This window comes from Bos mutus, chromosome 4, assembly GCF_027580195.1.
Source record: "Bos mutus isolate GX-2022 chromosome 4, NWIPB_WYAK_1.1, whole genome shotgun sequence".
Lineage (NCBI taxonomy): Eukaryota > Metazoa > Chordata > Mammalia > Artiodactyla > Bovidae > Bos > Bos mutus.
Genome location: NC_091620.1, coordinates 5,410,476 through 5,426,768, shown reverse-complemented (window position 1 = coordinate 5,426,768; position 16,293 = coordinate 5,410,476). Strand labels below are relative to the sequence as shown.

Genomic DNA, 16,293 nt, shown 5'->3' with positions numbered 1-16,293 from the left:
CGTGTCCCAAATGGGGTGAAGTGGCAGCCAGGGCAGGGCCAGCGCGCGCAGGGGGGCCCGTCCACAGGGCATGGAGGCGCGGGTGCGGGGAGGCCAGGCTGCCCTGGTCTGTCCCCTGGTGTGACTGCCCCCCTCACCCGTCCCCTGGTCTGTCCCATCAGTCCTGCGTGCTTACATGCTGGGCTGAGGGTCCCCTCACCTCAGGAACCCTCCCCTCGTGTGTGTGTGTGTGTGTGTGTGTGTATGTGTGTACAAGTGTGCACATACACAGGTCTGGGTCTGGGTGTGCTGTGTGTAGCCCTAGCGCCCCCTGCCGGCTGCACGGGGAGAGGGCTCAGCCGGTGTGGGGTCCCAGGGCAAGGCGGGCCGAAGGGTGGAGAGGCAGCCGAGCAGGCCTGTGCCCGCCAGGCACCACAGTGCCGCCTCCACGTCCTGGGTGCCTGGCATCATCCCCAAAGCGCAGCATGTGTGAGGCTCCTACCCTGGCACTCAGCAGCCGCAGCTCTGGCCCGGCCCTGCCCACGCTGTGGGCTCCGCTCTCCCGGGGCGACAGGTACAATGTCTGTGCACGCGCGCCAGGCGGCTCCGCCGCGGCCAACTCTGTGACCCCATGGACTGTAGCCCCCGGGATTCTCCAGACAAGAAGACTGGAGTGAGCAGCCATCTCCTCCAGGAGAGCTTCCCGACCCAGGGATCAAACACATCTCTCGTCTCCTGCACTGGGAAGTGGACTCTTTACCACTGGTGCCACCCCCGACCTTGGGCACTGGGCCCCGGGAGGCAGGCTCAAGCTGCACAGCCCCGGGCAGGGACCCTGAAAGGACCCCATCCTGCCGCATGCCGCCCCCCACCCCCAGGCGCTAACCTGTACCCTTCCCACAATGGCCCAGCCCCCTGAGGGTTCAGCGGGTCAAGCCTGGGGGGCCCCGGGGAGGGGGACGGGCCCACGAGGTCTGTCTGGACGTGGGGCTTCAGATCCTCATGTCGGGACAGGCCAGCTTCTTCTCCATGTGACACGTCATGACGAATGACCTTCCATCTGATCCATGAAAGGTAATAAAGCATCAATGTCTTGGCACACTCAGTTCACGGGCGCCCGCCCCCGTGTCCCTGCCTCCCGCCCCTCGCCTCTCCTGCCTGCCTGCACAGTGCCCAGGGCTGGGGCCCAGCCAACCGCCTTTCTGAGGGCGCTGGCGGGGCGCAGACACCAGCCCCATGTGCTCCCAGAGATGGGGTCACCTGGAGAAACGAGGCGCTGAAGGCTGACTTTTCTGCTTGTCACCGCAGAGGAAAAGGGAATGGTGTTGCCTAAGGGCGACGGTGTTACAATCAAGGTACAAACGTCACAATGTGACGTCTGCTACCTGTGACATCAAACTGCTTATGTTAAAACAAGGTTCTATAATTGTGTTTATAAACGTTGACATCACAAGCTTATTTACAGCCCTCATCAAAGCTGTGTAACCCTCCTGTGAAAACAAAGTCCAGGGTCCCCCGCTCTCCAACAGAGACCCTTCCTGAGTCGCAGAGGCCTAAAGGGAAGCAGCAGTCACCGGAGAAGCCGTCTTGCTCATAGACGCACAAGATAAACCAATGAAGCCCGACGCTCACAGACTCGGTTCACAGCCTGGCGGCTCAACGCTGAGATGCTGCGTGTGGCCCCAGGGAGGAAGGAGCTGGGCGGGGCCGCGCCCTGTGGGGTGGACGCGCCTCTGAAATGCTCCCTGCAAGATAGGCTGAGCAAACTCAAGCTTCACCTTGCGCCTTTTTTCTTGGTAAAAGCTCAAATCCTTGTTGGATTTCTTTTGGTTACCAAAAACAGGTGCTGAAGTGGGTCTGTCTTAGTGGGGGGAGACCGGTATTTAATTGTCCCCGTTTCACAGATAGGTAAGCTGAGGTGCAAAGTACTCAGGCCTAAGAGCTCGGCGAGTTTTCTGGAAGCAGAGGCCTCCGGCAGTCCGCGGCTCTCTGGGGCGCCAGGGGCTCCTGGCCAGCCCTGCCTCCTTCCTCTCAGCCCTCTCCCGACAGCCCACCTGCGCCTGCTGGTCACCGGCCTCGGTTGTCCACTCTGGCCACCACCGCGACGCTGGGAAGGAGCCTTTGGAAGCCCACAGCGGGCTCAGCGACTCACCGTCTGGGGAGTGGACGTTAACTCCTCCCAGGACAAACTCCAGGGACGTCTGCTCTTGTGTGTGGCAGACGAGGCTGTGTGATCCGGGACACCCTTCACTTCGCTACTGAAAGCCTTTCAGACCTGAAGCGGAGGGACTCGGGACAGGTGACTGAGACACCAGCGGAACACTAGCCTCAGCTTCTATCTTTCTGCATCACGGTAGGCCTTCAGCTGTTCTCCCGGGCACGAGCACAGACACACCAGCACGAAGCAGGAAGCCAGGACAACCAGGAAACGGCAGACAGGATGACGGACAAGGGCGAACCTTACTCGAGCGCTTCTTCTCAGTAATGTAACGCTAAGCCCTCAGGGACCCGGCAAGGTGGCAGCTGTCCCTGGCGAGCCTGGCTCTCCCAGGGCCTTAGCTGGAGGGGCTGCTACAGGTCAGCCTTCTCGAAGCCTCGCTTGGGACATTTCAGACGCCAGGCGTCACCGTCTGGTGTATCAGATTCTGAACCACAGCCTGTTATTACCCTGTCTCCACTGATGACATTTAAACAATGCGATAAACTGATGTTTAGAAGCCGTGGCTTTACTAGGGCAGAAGAGAACCAATCACAATGATGTGGGGTATGAGTCCAACACAAACTTGGGAAAAAAATTTAATATAAGTATTTAGCCATTGGAACATACAAATAAATAAATAAGCTCAGATTAGCCGAAGAAGAAAATCCAAGGAAGAGTAACTGCCCATTTCTCTTCAGTCCCAGATATTCCATTTCCGAAATACTGATAATACACAAGTCAATTAATACGTAAAGAAGACATAGAACATCCAACATAATACGACCTAAAATAAAAAAATAAAACCAAGGACAAACCCTAATTATTTATTTCTGCATATCAAGACTACAAATAGCATTTAAACACTTAATTTATTCTTCAAATTAAGAAATTATACATTTTGTTTTGATAATGGTCATTGTCTTAAAAGTGTCATTCGGCTCCCCCACATTTAAAAGGATATTGCTAATTGTGGCCCGTCCCCCACGCCAGCCCAGAGCTCCAGTGACAGAGAACACCGGCCAGCACCTGCGTCCTCCGGCGACGCTCTCAGACACTCCTCTCGCCAGGTCCTGATAAAGTGCCAAATCCCGAGAGGACCGCCCCGCCCCGCCCCGCCCCGCCGCGGCGCGCGCCCCGCCCGGCAGCACCCGGAAGGAGGGGGCGGGGCCGGGCCGCAGTGCAAAGGCGCAGCGCCACTTTGGTTCAAGTGACTCGGGAGGGGCTGCGGGCCTCCTCCCAAAGCATCGCTCACGCGGGTCGCACACGCACAGGAGCAGGACAGAGCCCCCCCCCCCCCCAACACCCCGAAAGCTCTCCAGGCACGAGGTGGAGACAGAAAGGAAGAGAGTGAAGGACCCGCCTCACACACACCCACACACAGGAATGTCCAAACCATTACGATGCAGGTCAGCGGCAGATTGGAAACAAGCATGCTAGTCCCGTTCTGGGGAGATGGCTTAAAAAACACAAATAAAATATTACCATTGTTATCTATTTTCCAACCTAACCACTTTGGGAAAAGGCAGCAGGAAAAAAAAAAAAGCCTGTAGTTTTAACAATGAGGCTTGTAAACAATTCAACCACACGAGAAGCAGTGGCCCATGTCTCCCCAGAGGCCCGAGTCTCTGCAGATGGGAGCTGGGTCGGAGCAGTGCCCCCCTCCCCAGGCGCCGGGTCGCCAGCTTGGGGGGCTCATCTGCAGCAGAGCCAAAACTTCATCTTTGGTTAATTTCACTGAGTTGCCACCAGTCTTAAAACTGTGCTCTTCTTGGCAAAATTACTATGTTAGCCACGTGGCATGTAACATTTGTTATTTTAAGTTATTTGAAAAGCAATGTCCATCTAAATACGTGAGCACAACTTAATAAATCACTTAAAAATGCAGGAAGGGGTGGCGGGGAGGGACCCAGGAGAGCTAGGAGTCCAGCGCGAGCGCCCTGCTGGCCGGGGGCGCACGGAGGCCAGGCCGTCTCCGCAGAGGGTGGGCCACGGCCACCCTGGGGTCAGCTCAGCTCGAAGCCCGCGGCACACTCGATGGCGTAGAGGAGCTTGCTCCGCAGCAGCGCCTCGTCCTGGAACTCGGGGAGCTTCAGCAGGTTCATGCAGGTGCTGGCTGTGGGCAGCCGCTCCAGGTCGGAGCCCCCGTTGTGGATGCAGAACGCGGGGTACAGCTCCTGCAAGACAGCGGGCACACGGCGGTCACCAGGCACGGCCTGCAGGGAGCCTTTCAGACTCGGGCAGATGCGGCGGCTGTTCTCACCTGTCCCCACGGGGACACCCACTCTTTCACTGCCCTCAAACCTGCTCCAAATTTCTACCCGATACTGTGTCTGGGCTTCAGGCATCAAAAAGGACAGAACAGCGTGAGCACATGGGGCACAGAGTCCTTCTGGTGGAAAGGCCTCTAAAGCTTTTGTTTTTTTGCCTTTTAAAAATTAGTTTAAAATTTTAAAAGGTACAGGGTGAAGAGCTGAATGCATAAATAAGCCTCTTTGCTGAAAACATGGGAAGGGCCCTCTCCAAGTGAACCACAAAGGGACCCGGGAGCAGGGCGAGGCGGCAGTGTCAGTCAAGGAGAAAGGGCGGCCCCTCTCAACACGGGACGCTGGGTGCTGGGGGCACACTCACAGAGGGCGGTGCTCCCAGTGTCTTAGAACCACGGGGAGTGTCCTGGCGGGCCAGTGGTTAAGGCACGAGCTCCCAATGAAGGGGACGGGGGTTCAAACTCTAGGTGGGGAATCAAGATCCCATGTGGCGTGGCCAGAAAAAAAAGGCAGGGGGAGAAATCTTAAATGGTTTTCAGAAATGTCACAGTAAATTACTGGTGCTGTTGTGCTAAAATCGCTGTAGTGTTACATGTAACTATTACATGAGAATTACATATAACTTACTGTAGGATCCTAGAATTTACCAGAGCAAGCAAATGAACTATTAATAATAAGAGCCAAGATTAATCACTGGTAAAAAGAGATCCAAACATAAAATCAAAGAAATAAAAACCTCACACACCTGAATGTCAGTTGGAAAAAGTAGTGTGAGCATTGATGAATTTTTCTCTCAAGAAGACAGCGCCCATGTCCCAGCTCTGTGCACTGGCAAGGCCTGGACACACTGACCTCTGGCGACGAGCAGCCCGAGGGCCCAGCCCTGCCCTCTACCAACCTGGCCTCCAGGACAGGAACCAGGGCCTCTTGGAAAACATGTGATCCAGACACTGGCCAGGAGATGTCAAGCAAGAGTCACCATCCTTTCACAGCAGGAAGCAAGAAGCCACCCACAGCGGCTTGGGTCCTATTTACAGACCCAGAGCCCACTGCCCACTCGCAGGTGGGACACGGAAGATCAAAGGGAGGGGGTGCCATGGACTGAAACACAGCAAACGCTAGAGGTTGAGAATGACAGGAAAACGGAAATGTACTAGCTGTCCTTAGAACGCAAGCTATCCCCCTCAATAACTGGTAAATGAGGAACAGTCAAGATTTACTCCATCTTTTCTGTAACAGCAGTCCTCAGGGCAACCTAAGAGCTGATGAGAAAAAATAGTTTTTTTTTAATAGAGAAATCAGCTAAGAAAGGAAGAAAGGATACATCGGAACACGGGCGTTTTAAGGCCAGTGAAGGATGGTCTGGGCGGGGACCGTGCACAGGGGCGGTGCAGCTCCTTGGCGCCAGGACGCCCACAGCGGGGCCAGGCAGAGCAGTCACAGGGATTGTTTTCTCTCATAACTAACCACAACTCTCAACTTTCTATAATGAAAACATTAATTTTGTTACAAGGAAAAACATGACTAGCATAAAAAATAATTACCTACTAACCACTGTCGAGGAAAACAGAGAACAAGACTGGAGTGCCGCTCTTGCCCAGACGGGGACTCAGAGCACCGGTCACACCGCGGGCGCCTGAGCAGCCGAGAGCATGCCTCACCTGGGCTCTGTCACCTGCATGCCGAGTGCAGCACACACTTGACGACGTGGGCAGCGCTGAGCGTGAGTGCGGCCCACACACTGCTCTGCTCCATCTCTGTGTGCTGCTCCGCTGGCAAACAGAAACCGCATCTCAGCGAGCTCCGTAGCAGGCAACGAGTGCTAGAACCACTGTCTTTCCCCTAATTATAATTCATGTGCCACTTTAAATGCCGCTTAAGATGTTTCAATAGAAACCAAAAGAGGAACAGAAAGAATATGTGTTACATTTATTACTTAGCACTCTGAAGATGTTGAGGGAAACAATTTTCTCAAATGCTTGAATGTATTAAAAACACATTTCTGAAACAGAAGGATCGCTGTACACACAGTGTTCAATGTAAAGTCTGAAATACGTTTTGCAGACACATGCCACATTTTACTGTTTCTTTCATAATGCTAATTAAATTTCCTACTTGGAGTCTCAGAACCTAAAAAATGAAGTTCTTCATTGAAATCTGAGTCAAGGGCACCATTCTGTGCATAATTAAGCAGAGTACAACGGGAATTTGCATTAATTCAGAGTGAGAAAAATCATCAATTTATTATGAGGCCTGATGGCAACTGAACAATTTTCTACAGCACTTTAATGATTTCTGTGTCTGTAACAGTCACATTCATTAAGCATATTAAGCTTTAATTAGCTTCAGCAGATTCTGCTCTTCTTCCAGGTCACGTGCGGCCACCCGGGCTGCTGAGGGCGCCTCAGCCAGGATGCATCCTCTGCTTTCGAGTCTGAGTCCGCCGCCCCGCCAGCAGGCACCCTGAGCCAACCGGAGCACATGCCTCACAGCGCTTTCCCCAGATCGGAGTCTAAGGATGATGTCAGAAGCGCCGGAAAACGCTTGAATTAACCTCACACTGAAAAAACCCCTGAAATAGGACGACTATTTCATGGCTTTCAAAAAATCACTTTTCATGGTATAATGATAACTCAGTTATGATTATACGGGATCATCAACAGGTGACCAGAGAATTTTAACCGCAATTCTACTCGGGACTTGAAATGCTAATGCAAGTCCCTCAGCTTTCCCACCCCCAAACCTGCGACACGCCAACCGGCTCCTCCACTGGCCAGACCATCCAGACTCTTCAAGCCAGACTCCCCATTTCTACCGAAGCGAAGGCCTTCCACTCAGCTCTCTGATGGAGCAGGTCCTCCAAACCTCCCTTCCTGAAACCACACTCAGTTTTCTTCCAGGTTTAGTGTGGTTTTTGAAACTGGAAGACTATAAGCTTTGTCTAAAACTATAAGCTTTGTCTTTCCTTATAAATGTTACTCACAAAATTATCTAATCATACTAAAATCTTAATACGTAAGGATTTAACTCACGTGACTGTATCACTAGACAATAAAAACTTCTGATCGATGGAAAGCTTTTTATACTAACTCCATTTATATGAGCCACTGGGCACATTTCATCTGCATTCTTCCTGCTCTCTAAATCCCTCCTACACAGCAAGATTTCCAGACTTCACTACAAGCATGCAGCTGCTGCTGCTAAGTCGCTTCAGTGGTGTCTGACTCTGTGCAACCCCATGCACAGCAGCCCACCAGGATCCTCTGTCCCTGGGATTCTCCAGGCAACAAGACTTCTCCAATGCATGAAAGTGAAAAGTGAAAGTGAAGTCGCTCAGTCGTGTCTGACTCTTGGTGACCCCATGGACTGCAGGTAGGCTCCTCCGTCCATGGGGTTTTCCAGGCAAGCGCACTGGAGTGGGTGCCATCGCCTTCTCCACACCACAAGCCTGAGATGAACCAAAAGGCACAGATGTGCTTCTTTCAGGTTGCTGCCCGCTTTTCACATCTGGTTCTGCAGATCAGGGCTCAAACCCATCAAGTCGGTCCATCCGTTTCTTTGGAGAAGAGGGCAGCTTATATCCCAAGCCAGAAGCATCACTAAGTCTCCCTGCAATTCTACTTGAGACTTCAAACGCTGATACAGGTCCCTCAGCTTTCCCATCCCCCAAACCTGTGACCCCTGTCTGGTGTCTGGCTTGGACACAGCAGTTTTCCTCCAACTCAGCCCGAGTGCTTTCCTTCTAACACCTGCATTTCCTCTTTGCGCGTTCACTGCTCTGGCACTTCAGCCTGCTCTCACTGCTATGCTTTATGACTGTCCACATTAACTTTGTGTTCTATTATCTGCTAAACACAGTTGGTTCTGGCTGTCCTGTTTTGCAGGCTTTATTTTCTCCCTCTGAGAATTTGGAAGACAGAGAAGGGATTTCAGTTCTGCTAGTATCACTGAGCAATATTATTCACTAATTGCTTACACTTGTGTCTTTATTATTCACTGCTCCCCCACCTCCTGTGGAAACAGAATCACTGCACCTGTGCCACAGCTCGCGCCCATGTCTCTACTTCCCTGTTCCGGTTCTTTATTTTATCTGGCTTCAACGGGTCTTAAGCGTTAGCAGCACACGGGAGCCTTTGTTGTGGCACATGGGCTTAGCTGCCTTCGGACATGTGGGGTCTTAGCTCCCCAACCAGGGATCGAACGCTTGGCCCCTGCATTGCAAGGCGGATTCCCAAGCACTGGACAACCAGGGATGTTCCCGCTTCTCTTGTTCTGGGACACTCTTTGGGACACTGTATTAAGCTATTAATGTCAATTAAAAAAAATTTTTAAGTGTAATTCACATACTATAACATTTACTCATTTAAATGTAGTTTAAATTCTACTTCAGAATGCTGCCAGTTCTCCCCCAAAGTGCTCCATTTCCACCCCCTTTAAAGACGTTTTGTGTAAAAGGAACCACACAACCTCCTGTGTCTCACTCCTTCACTGACCACGTTCTCAATGCTCACACACAGGGCATCTGCATCAGCAATCCATCCCGTTTAATTTTTGAATATACCCCACTGCCTTGACAGACCACATTCTCTTTCTCCATGAGCAGCTGTGGGCTGCTGCAGTTCTGTGAGTGCTGTGTGAACACGTGAGGGTGTCTGTCTTGAGTACACATGTCCTGAGGGTGGAACTGCTCCACTGCACAGAGGGACATTCTCAGATAATGTGACTGGACCGCTGAAGACAGCACAGACTCAGGGAACCGGCCCGTAAACACAACGTGTGGCCTCAGCCTGGAGTCCAGACGGGGGAGCGCAAGGTCCACGGAGGCCGCTGCAGGGCTGGAGCCATTGCAGGTGCCCTCGATGCCTGAGGGGGGTGCAAACAGGCGGCCGGCCCCCTCCCCGAGCTGATTTGGGGTCTGGGTGAGCCCTGCCAATGTGTACGTGTGACAAGTTCTCAGGTGATGCTGAAGCTGCTGGTCTCAGGATCATACTTGTGAACGAGATGATTAGATAATCTCAATCTATCACTGCACACTCCTTATCTTTGATAATTTAACTGTGATTATTAAGAAAGATTGGTGTTGCAATTAAAATGTGCAGAAACATGATATTTTCAACTTACTCCCAAATGATTCCGAAAAGAAATACATGAATACAGAATGAGGAAACAAATGTGACACAATGTTAACAACTGGTCCATGTGGGCTGGTGCAGCCCTTCTATACACTGTAAGCAATTTCAAAGTGAAATAACTGACGTGTAACTCATCAATGAAAGGTTACTAGCAGGCGAATGTCAATCTGTGAGCTTCACAAGCACACCCATGTACCTGCTCCCCTAACTCGGCATCACGTCACGTTATACACAACCGCTGTCTTTCTCTTTGTTAAACCTAGCTTCGTTTCTTTTACTATAAATAAGGAAAACCCAAGCTGTCCCATGACCAATTTCAAGTGATAAGAATACTCAGTTTATGAGATCAACGTGAACTACCAGAAACGACAGTGAGGCCAAGTAACGTGAAGTGAAGTAACCGAGAAGCAGTGAGGAAGGTCAGCTTCCGCTCTCCTGCCACTCCTGCAACAGACCTGCGAGCACGCGGAGCCCGCGTCCTCTTCAGCTGGGAAGGGAGAGCAGCCTGCGCCGCACAGACCCCAGGACGGGTGACGGGCATCAGGGTCAGCCCGCCCGCTGCAGCGTCTGCTCACGCTTAAGCCTCGTCACAGTGGCACCCCAGCAATGTGTCAGGACTGTGAACGCAGGAAAAACCCAAATAAGACCAGCTCCAGGTACACAGATAACAGCCAATCCTTCAGTGACCAAGTCGAAACACTGGGTTAATGAGGCTACAGACACAGGGAAAAGTAACAGCCTGGGCACTCTGACCGCTGCAGCAAACACTGTTCCCTGAAAACGACGTGTGGCCCTGGCTCACTCGGCCCCTACTGCCCCTCCCCACCCCACCGCTGGGCCCCGAGCCTGGGTACCTTAAACCCCAAGAGGGGGGGCCGGGAGCAGCTGGTCACAAACTTGAGCAGTTTGCGCTTCTCCTCGTCCGTGAAGCCCTCCACGACTCTCCAGAAGACCTTGATCACGGGGTGCTCGGCAGAGTAGCCTCCTAGGACAAAGAGGAAGACATCTTCAGGGAAAACAAGGTCAGTGCAGAATCGGGGCTCTCCCAAAGGCACTGGAGCAGCTCCGCTCCGTCGTGCCGGGCCAGGGAGGGGCAGAGGCTTGTGGCTCAAAGCCAACCCTGTCCTGGGGGATGATGGGCAAGGATGCAGGGGACAGAAGGATAAAGCACTGGAGGCCAGAGTGAGGAACAAACAAGATGGACTCTGGCAGCAAGACGTGCTGCCAAGGACCTGAGCTTCCAGAGCTCTGCGAGGAGCTGAGCTTCGGCTTCGGCTGGGGAGCAAACCCTACGTAACCCAGGACTTGCCTGACGATCACGCACCTAGAAACGAAGACTCACTGGGATCTTTAACACAGCGAGTTATTTCACCAACACATCTTAGCATGTAAATTTATCACCCGTCCTTCTGACAACAAAGTACAGACCATGGATACCAACCAACCCCAGCACTCGATTAGACCAATGCTCTGAAGAGTAATACCTGCTACTTACAACTTTTAATCTAGTTAAGTGCTTCCTAAAACTAAAATAATTGCTATATATTGTTCCCTCACTGTTAATATACTACAGAAATACCATCAATGAAGTATCTTAAGTGTATTAATTGGCACCAAAATGAATATGGTGATATTTTAAACCTATTTACTGGAATAGGAACAGTTAAGATCGTTAAAGGTAAATGCTATCAGTGCAGACAGGATAACGCAAACAGGCCAAGACCACTTCTGGGCAAGGAAAGGCTGGACTGGTGGGGAGGACAATGTGACCTTAGGTATTATCTCCCTGGACATAAACATCAGAGTTCCAATTTAGAGAAATACAAACGAGTAATTACCGAAAGGTGGATACAAGCACATGTTTACATACATATCCGTTTCCAAAGCCTTCTCAAAAGTGACCCTGGAGGAACGGTGGGGCGATGGCCCTCAACAGAACAGAGGGCTCCGGGTAGATGAGCCTGGACAGGTTTTGTTAGTTGTGGTACAAGACACACCATAGCATCCACCATTTAAGCTCCTTTCAGGTGTGTGAGTCCACGCAGGCTGCGGGGCAGCCGCCAGCGCCCTCTCCGGCCCAACACTCCCATCCTCCCAGGCAGACACGCCCACGACCACGGGGCAGGACTGCCCATGCTCTTCCCAGCCCCTGGTGACTCCAGTCCAGTGTCTAGGAACCTGACTCTTCTAGGTATTTCATGTGAGTCCTACAACATACATCCTCTGTGTCTGTCATTATTTCACTTATCATAATGCTTTCAAGAGTTCACCCACACTGAAGCCTGTACTTGAACGTCATTCCTTTAAGACTTAATGAAAGTCCCACCCTATGTCTATAGCACACTTCCTTATCTATCATCTCGGTGGATACTGGGGTTATTTCCAGCTTCTGGCTCTTGTGACAATGTCTTGTGAACACTGGTGTTTTGGCCCCTGCCACCATACAGGACTTAGGAGCAGAATTGTTGGTTTACAGAGTAATTCTACACTGAGCTTTCTGGGAACCACCGTTTTCCACAGCTGCTACTTCGTGCTCCCACCAGCAATGAATGAGGGCTCCAGTTTCACCACTCGCTCACCAGCACTTGTCTTCAGCCTGTGCGCCTCTCCCCTGGGCTCTGGTTTTCATTTCCCTAGTGGTTGGTCCGCTGAACATCTTCTGGAGCATACTGGCCTTTGGGACTATCTTCTTTGGCAAAGGTCTCCTCACGCCCTTTGCCCACTGTTGAATCAGCCTGTCTGCCTATTGAACTGTAAGGGTTCTTTACGCATTGTAGGTGCCAGACCTCACCAGATACATGATTTCCAAGGGTTTTCTCCCATTCCAAAGGCTGTCTTTTCACTTTCTTAATAATGTTCTCTGATGCATAAGTCTAATTTTGATGAAGTTCCATTTATTTACCTGTCCTTTTTCTGGTCATGCTTTCGGTGTCATATCTAAGAACTTACTGCCAAATCCAAGGTCACGAGGAGTTATCCCTATGTTCTTCTAAGACTTTTATGGTTTTAGGTACTAAGGTTCTTGAGCCATTTTGAGTTAATTTTTGTATATGGTGTGACTTGTGGGTACAGCATCATTCTTATGCAAAAATCCAGTTGTTCTACAATTTTTATATAACCTGGAAACTTTTCCAAAGAAGTTCTACATTTCACATTGCTACCAGTCAAGAGAGTTCAAATTTCTTCACATATTAACACTGAGTATTGCTATCTTTTTGATAAATCATTCTAGTGGATACGTAGTAGTATTGCACTACACTTTAATTTGCATTTCTTTAATGATTAATAGTGTTCATGTGCTTATTTGCTTACCAAATACTTGTATATATCTTAAGTGAAACACTTTTATTTTTTTCCCATGTTTTAAAAACCAATTATTTATCGTACTATTAAGTTGCAGAAGTTCTTGATATATAATGTGTACAAAGGAACAGAAGCCATTATTAGATACATTACTTGAAAATATTTTCTCTTAACCTGTGGCTTGTTTTTTCACTTTTTTGATGGTATTTTTTGAAGCACAAAATCTTTAATTTTCAGGATGTCCAAATTTCTACCCATTTCTTTTTTCTAGACCACGCTCTTCGTGTACAACTAAAAACTCTGCCTAGTCCAAAAGTCATGAGAACTTTCTCCTATGTTCTTCCAGAAGTGTTACAGTTCTAGCTTTTACCTGCAGGCCTCATCCTGTTGAACTCACTTCTGCACACTGTGTGACGTCAAGGTCTAAGCACTTCTTTTTCAAGTGCACACTATTCCAGCACCGCTGAGCTGCTGAAAGTCACTGGCTGTAAATCTAAGGATTTGTTTCTGTTTCCCCATTACTTTCCATCAACCAGTATGCCTATCCTTGTGACAATTCCACGATGTCTTTTTTAAAAATTACTATTACATATTTTTGTCTGTGCTGGGTCTCTGCTGCTGCACACAGGCTTTCTCTGACCACAGAGTGGGGCCTCCTCTCTAGTTGCAGAGCATGGGGTCTAGGGTGTGTAGGCTTCAGCAGTTGTGCACAGGCTCAGTCGCTGCATGGCATGTGAAATCTTCCTGGACCAGGGACTGAACTGGATGTCTGCTGTACTGGCAGGCAGATTGTTTACTACTGAGCCACCAAGGAAGCCCCTATCAGTTCAGTTCAGTCGCTCAGTTGTGTCCGACTCTTTGCGACCCCATGAACTGCAGCCCGCCAGGCCTCCCTGTCCATCACCAACTCCTGGAATTCACCCAAACTCATGTCCACTGAGTCGGTGATGCCATCCAACCATCTCATCCTGTTGTCCCCTTCTCCTCCTGCCTTTAATCTTTCCCAGCATAAGGGTCTTTTCCAATGAGTCAGTTCTTTGCATCAGGTGGCCAGAGTACTGGAGTTTCAGCTTCAGCATCAGTCCTTCCAATGAATATTCAGAACTGATCTCCTTCAGAATGGACTGGTTGGACCTCCTTGCAGTCCAAGGGACTCTCAAGAGTCTGGAGAAGACAGAAGACACCGCAGTTCAAAAGCATCAATTCTTCAGCACTTTCTTTATAGTCCAGCTCTCACATTCATACATGACTACTGGAAAATCATAGCCTTGACTAGATGGACCTGTGTTCGCAAAGTAATGTCTCTGCTTTTTAATATGCTGTCTAGGTTGGTCATAGCTTTTCTTTCAAGGAGCAAGAGTCTTTTAATTTCATGCCTGCAGTCACCATTTGCGGTAATTTTGGAGCCCAAAAAGATAAAAGACTCTCACTGTTTCCATTGTTTTCCCACCTATTTGCCATGAAGTGATGGGACTGGATGCCATGATTTTAGTTTTCTGAATGCTGAGTTTTAAGCCAAACTTTTCACTCTCCTCTTTCACTTTCATTAAGATGATCTTTAGTTCTTTGCTTTCTGCCATAAGGGTGGTGTCATCTGCGTATCTGAGATTATTGATATTTCTTCCAGCAATCTTGATTCCAGCTTGTGTTTCATCCAGCCCGGCATTTTGCATGATGTACTCTGCATGTAAGTTAAATAAGCAGGGTGACAATATACAGCCTAGATGTACTCTTTTCCTGACTTGGAACCCGTCTGCTGTTCCACGTCCAGTTCTAACTGGTGCTTCTTGACCTGCGTACAGTTTTCTTAGGAGGCAGGCAAGGTGGTCTGGTATTCCCATCTCTTTAAGAATTTCCCAGTTTGTTGTGATCCACACAGTCAAAGGCTTTGGCGTAGTGAATAAAGCAGAAACAGATGTTTTTCTGGAACTCTCTCGCTTTTTCTATGATCCAACAAGTGTTGGCAATTTGATCTCTGTCTTTTCTAAATCCAGCTTGAACATCTGGAAGTTCACGTACTGTTGAAGCCTGGCTTGGAGAATTTTGAGCGTGACTTTGCTAGTGTGTGAGATGAGTGCAATTGTGTGCTAGTGTGAACATTCTTTGGAAGCCCCTATAGTAAGTTTTAAATCAGTGTTAGTCCTTCAACTTTGTTCCTACAAAACGTTTTGACTATTTTAGGTCCTTAACATTTTCATTTAAATTTAAAAATCAGTCCGTTGATGTTTACCAAAAAAACCCTTAAAATACTAGAATAACAGACTACGATTAAGGAAAAGACACCAAAATAATGGTAGTTGTTTGAAGAAGAATTTTTTCTTTTTCTTTTCCATTGCCCTCAAATATGTGAAGTGCAGGTAATGCGGCTTCCTGGTGCTCCAGCGGCTATGCCTCCCCGCCCACTGCAGCCACACCACTCTGCGCTCACCTCTGGTCAGCGAGGGCTGCTCTCTGTCGTGCTGCATGGGCTTCTCACTGCTGTGGCTTCTCTGGTTGTGACACACGGACCTCAGCAGTTGTGGAGCACGGGCTAAGTTGCTCCACAGCATATGGGACCTTCCCAGCTCAGGGACTGAACCCATGTCCCCTGCAATGGCAGGCAGATTCTTATCCACCTCACCACCAGGGAAGTTAAACTTTTGCTAATGGTCTCTTTTTTGGGGGGGTGGGGGGGAGGTTTAGCACTGTTTTTCAAAGCAGAAGACTGGACACAACCCAATGGCCATAAGGAGAGGCTTAAGAGGGCTTCCCACGCGGCACTAGTGGGAAAGAACCTGCCTGCCAGTGCAGGAGACATTAAGAAAATGAGGTTTGATCCCTGGGTCGCGAAGATCTCCTAGAGGAGGAAATGGCATACTCCACTATTCTTGCCTGGAGAATCCCATGGACAGAGGAGCCTTGTGGACTATGGTGCACACTGTCACAAAGAGATAAGACTGAAGTGACTTAGCACAGCACGCAGTGGCGTAAGAAGATACGCTATGAGAGAAAAAACGAAGGATGTAGCATCGTATGCACAAAGAAAACAAGAATGGAGTTTGCACTTGTGTGTAAACATGTAAAGATGCCAAGCACAGTGGTTACTCATAGTGGGCACGGGCAGGGGAGGGAACAGGAACAGGAAGTGGATTTCACTGTATCCTCATATTGCCTGGGTGTTAAACCATGTGAACTGCCCATATAAAGAAGAACATTAGAATTACTTTGGAAATGTGACCATGGATAACATATTCAGGAATAATAAACAAGTAGTGATAACATACCTGAATAGTTTGTAAAGGATTTTAGGTCCTCCAGACTTATGGGAACTTGTGCACCAGAAATCAACACCTAAAAAAAAAGTTCACGTTATAAAACTTGAGATGGATTTTAAGAAAGATTTTCATGTCAGGAAACAACTGTGTCCCCAAACACA

At 49.5% G+C, this 16,293-nt stretch overlaps 1 protein-coding gene across 2 annotated transcripts in view; it reads right to left on the bottom strand.

The window, feature by feature from the left end:
* Positions 1-2,989: 2,989 nt before the first annotated feature.
* The window catches only part of UBE3C (ubiquitin protein ligase E3C), a 115,503-nt gene continuing 102,199 nt past the window's right edge, over positions 2,990-16,293 (bottom strand). For both annotated transcript variants that reach the window (XM_070368994.1, XM_070368995.1), the window contains exons 21-23: positions 16,142-16,208; positions 10,430-10,560; positions 2,990-4,353 (exon numbers count right to left, since the gene is read on the bottom strand). In XM_070368994.1, coding sequence (XP_070225095.1) covers positions 4,183-4,353; positions 10,430-10,560; positions 16,142-16,208 — 369 coding nt within the window. In that variant the 3' untranslated portion in view covers positions 2,990-4,182. The remainder of the gene's footprint in view (positions 4,354-10,429; positions 10,561-16,141; positions 16,209-16,293) is intronic.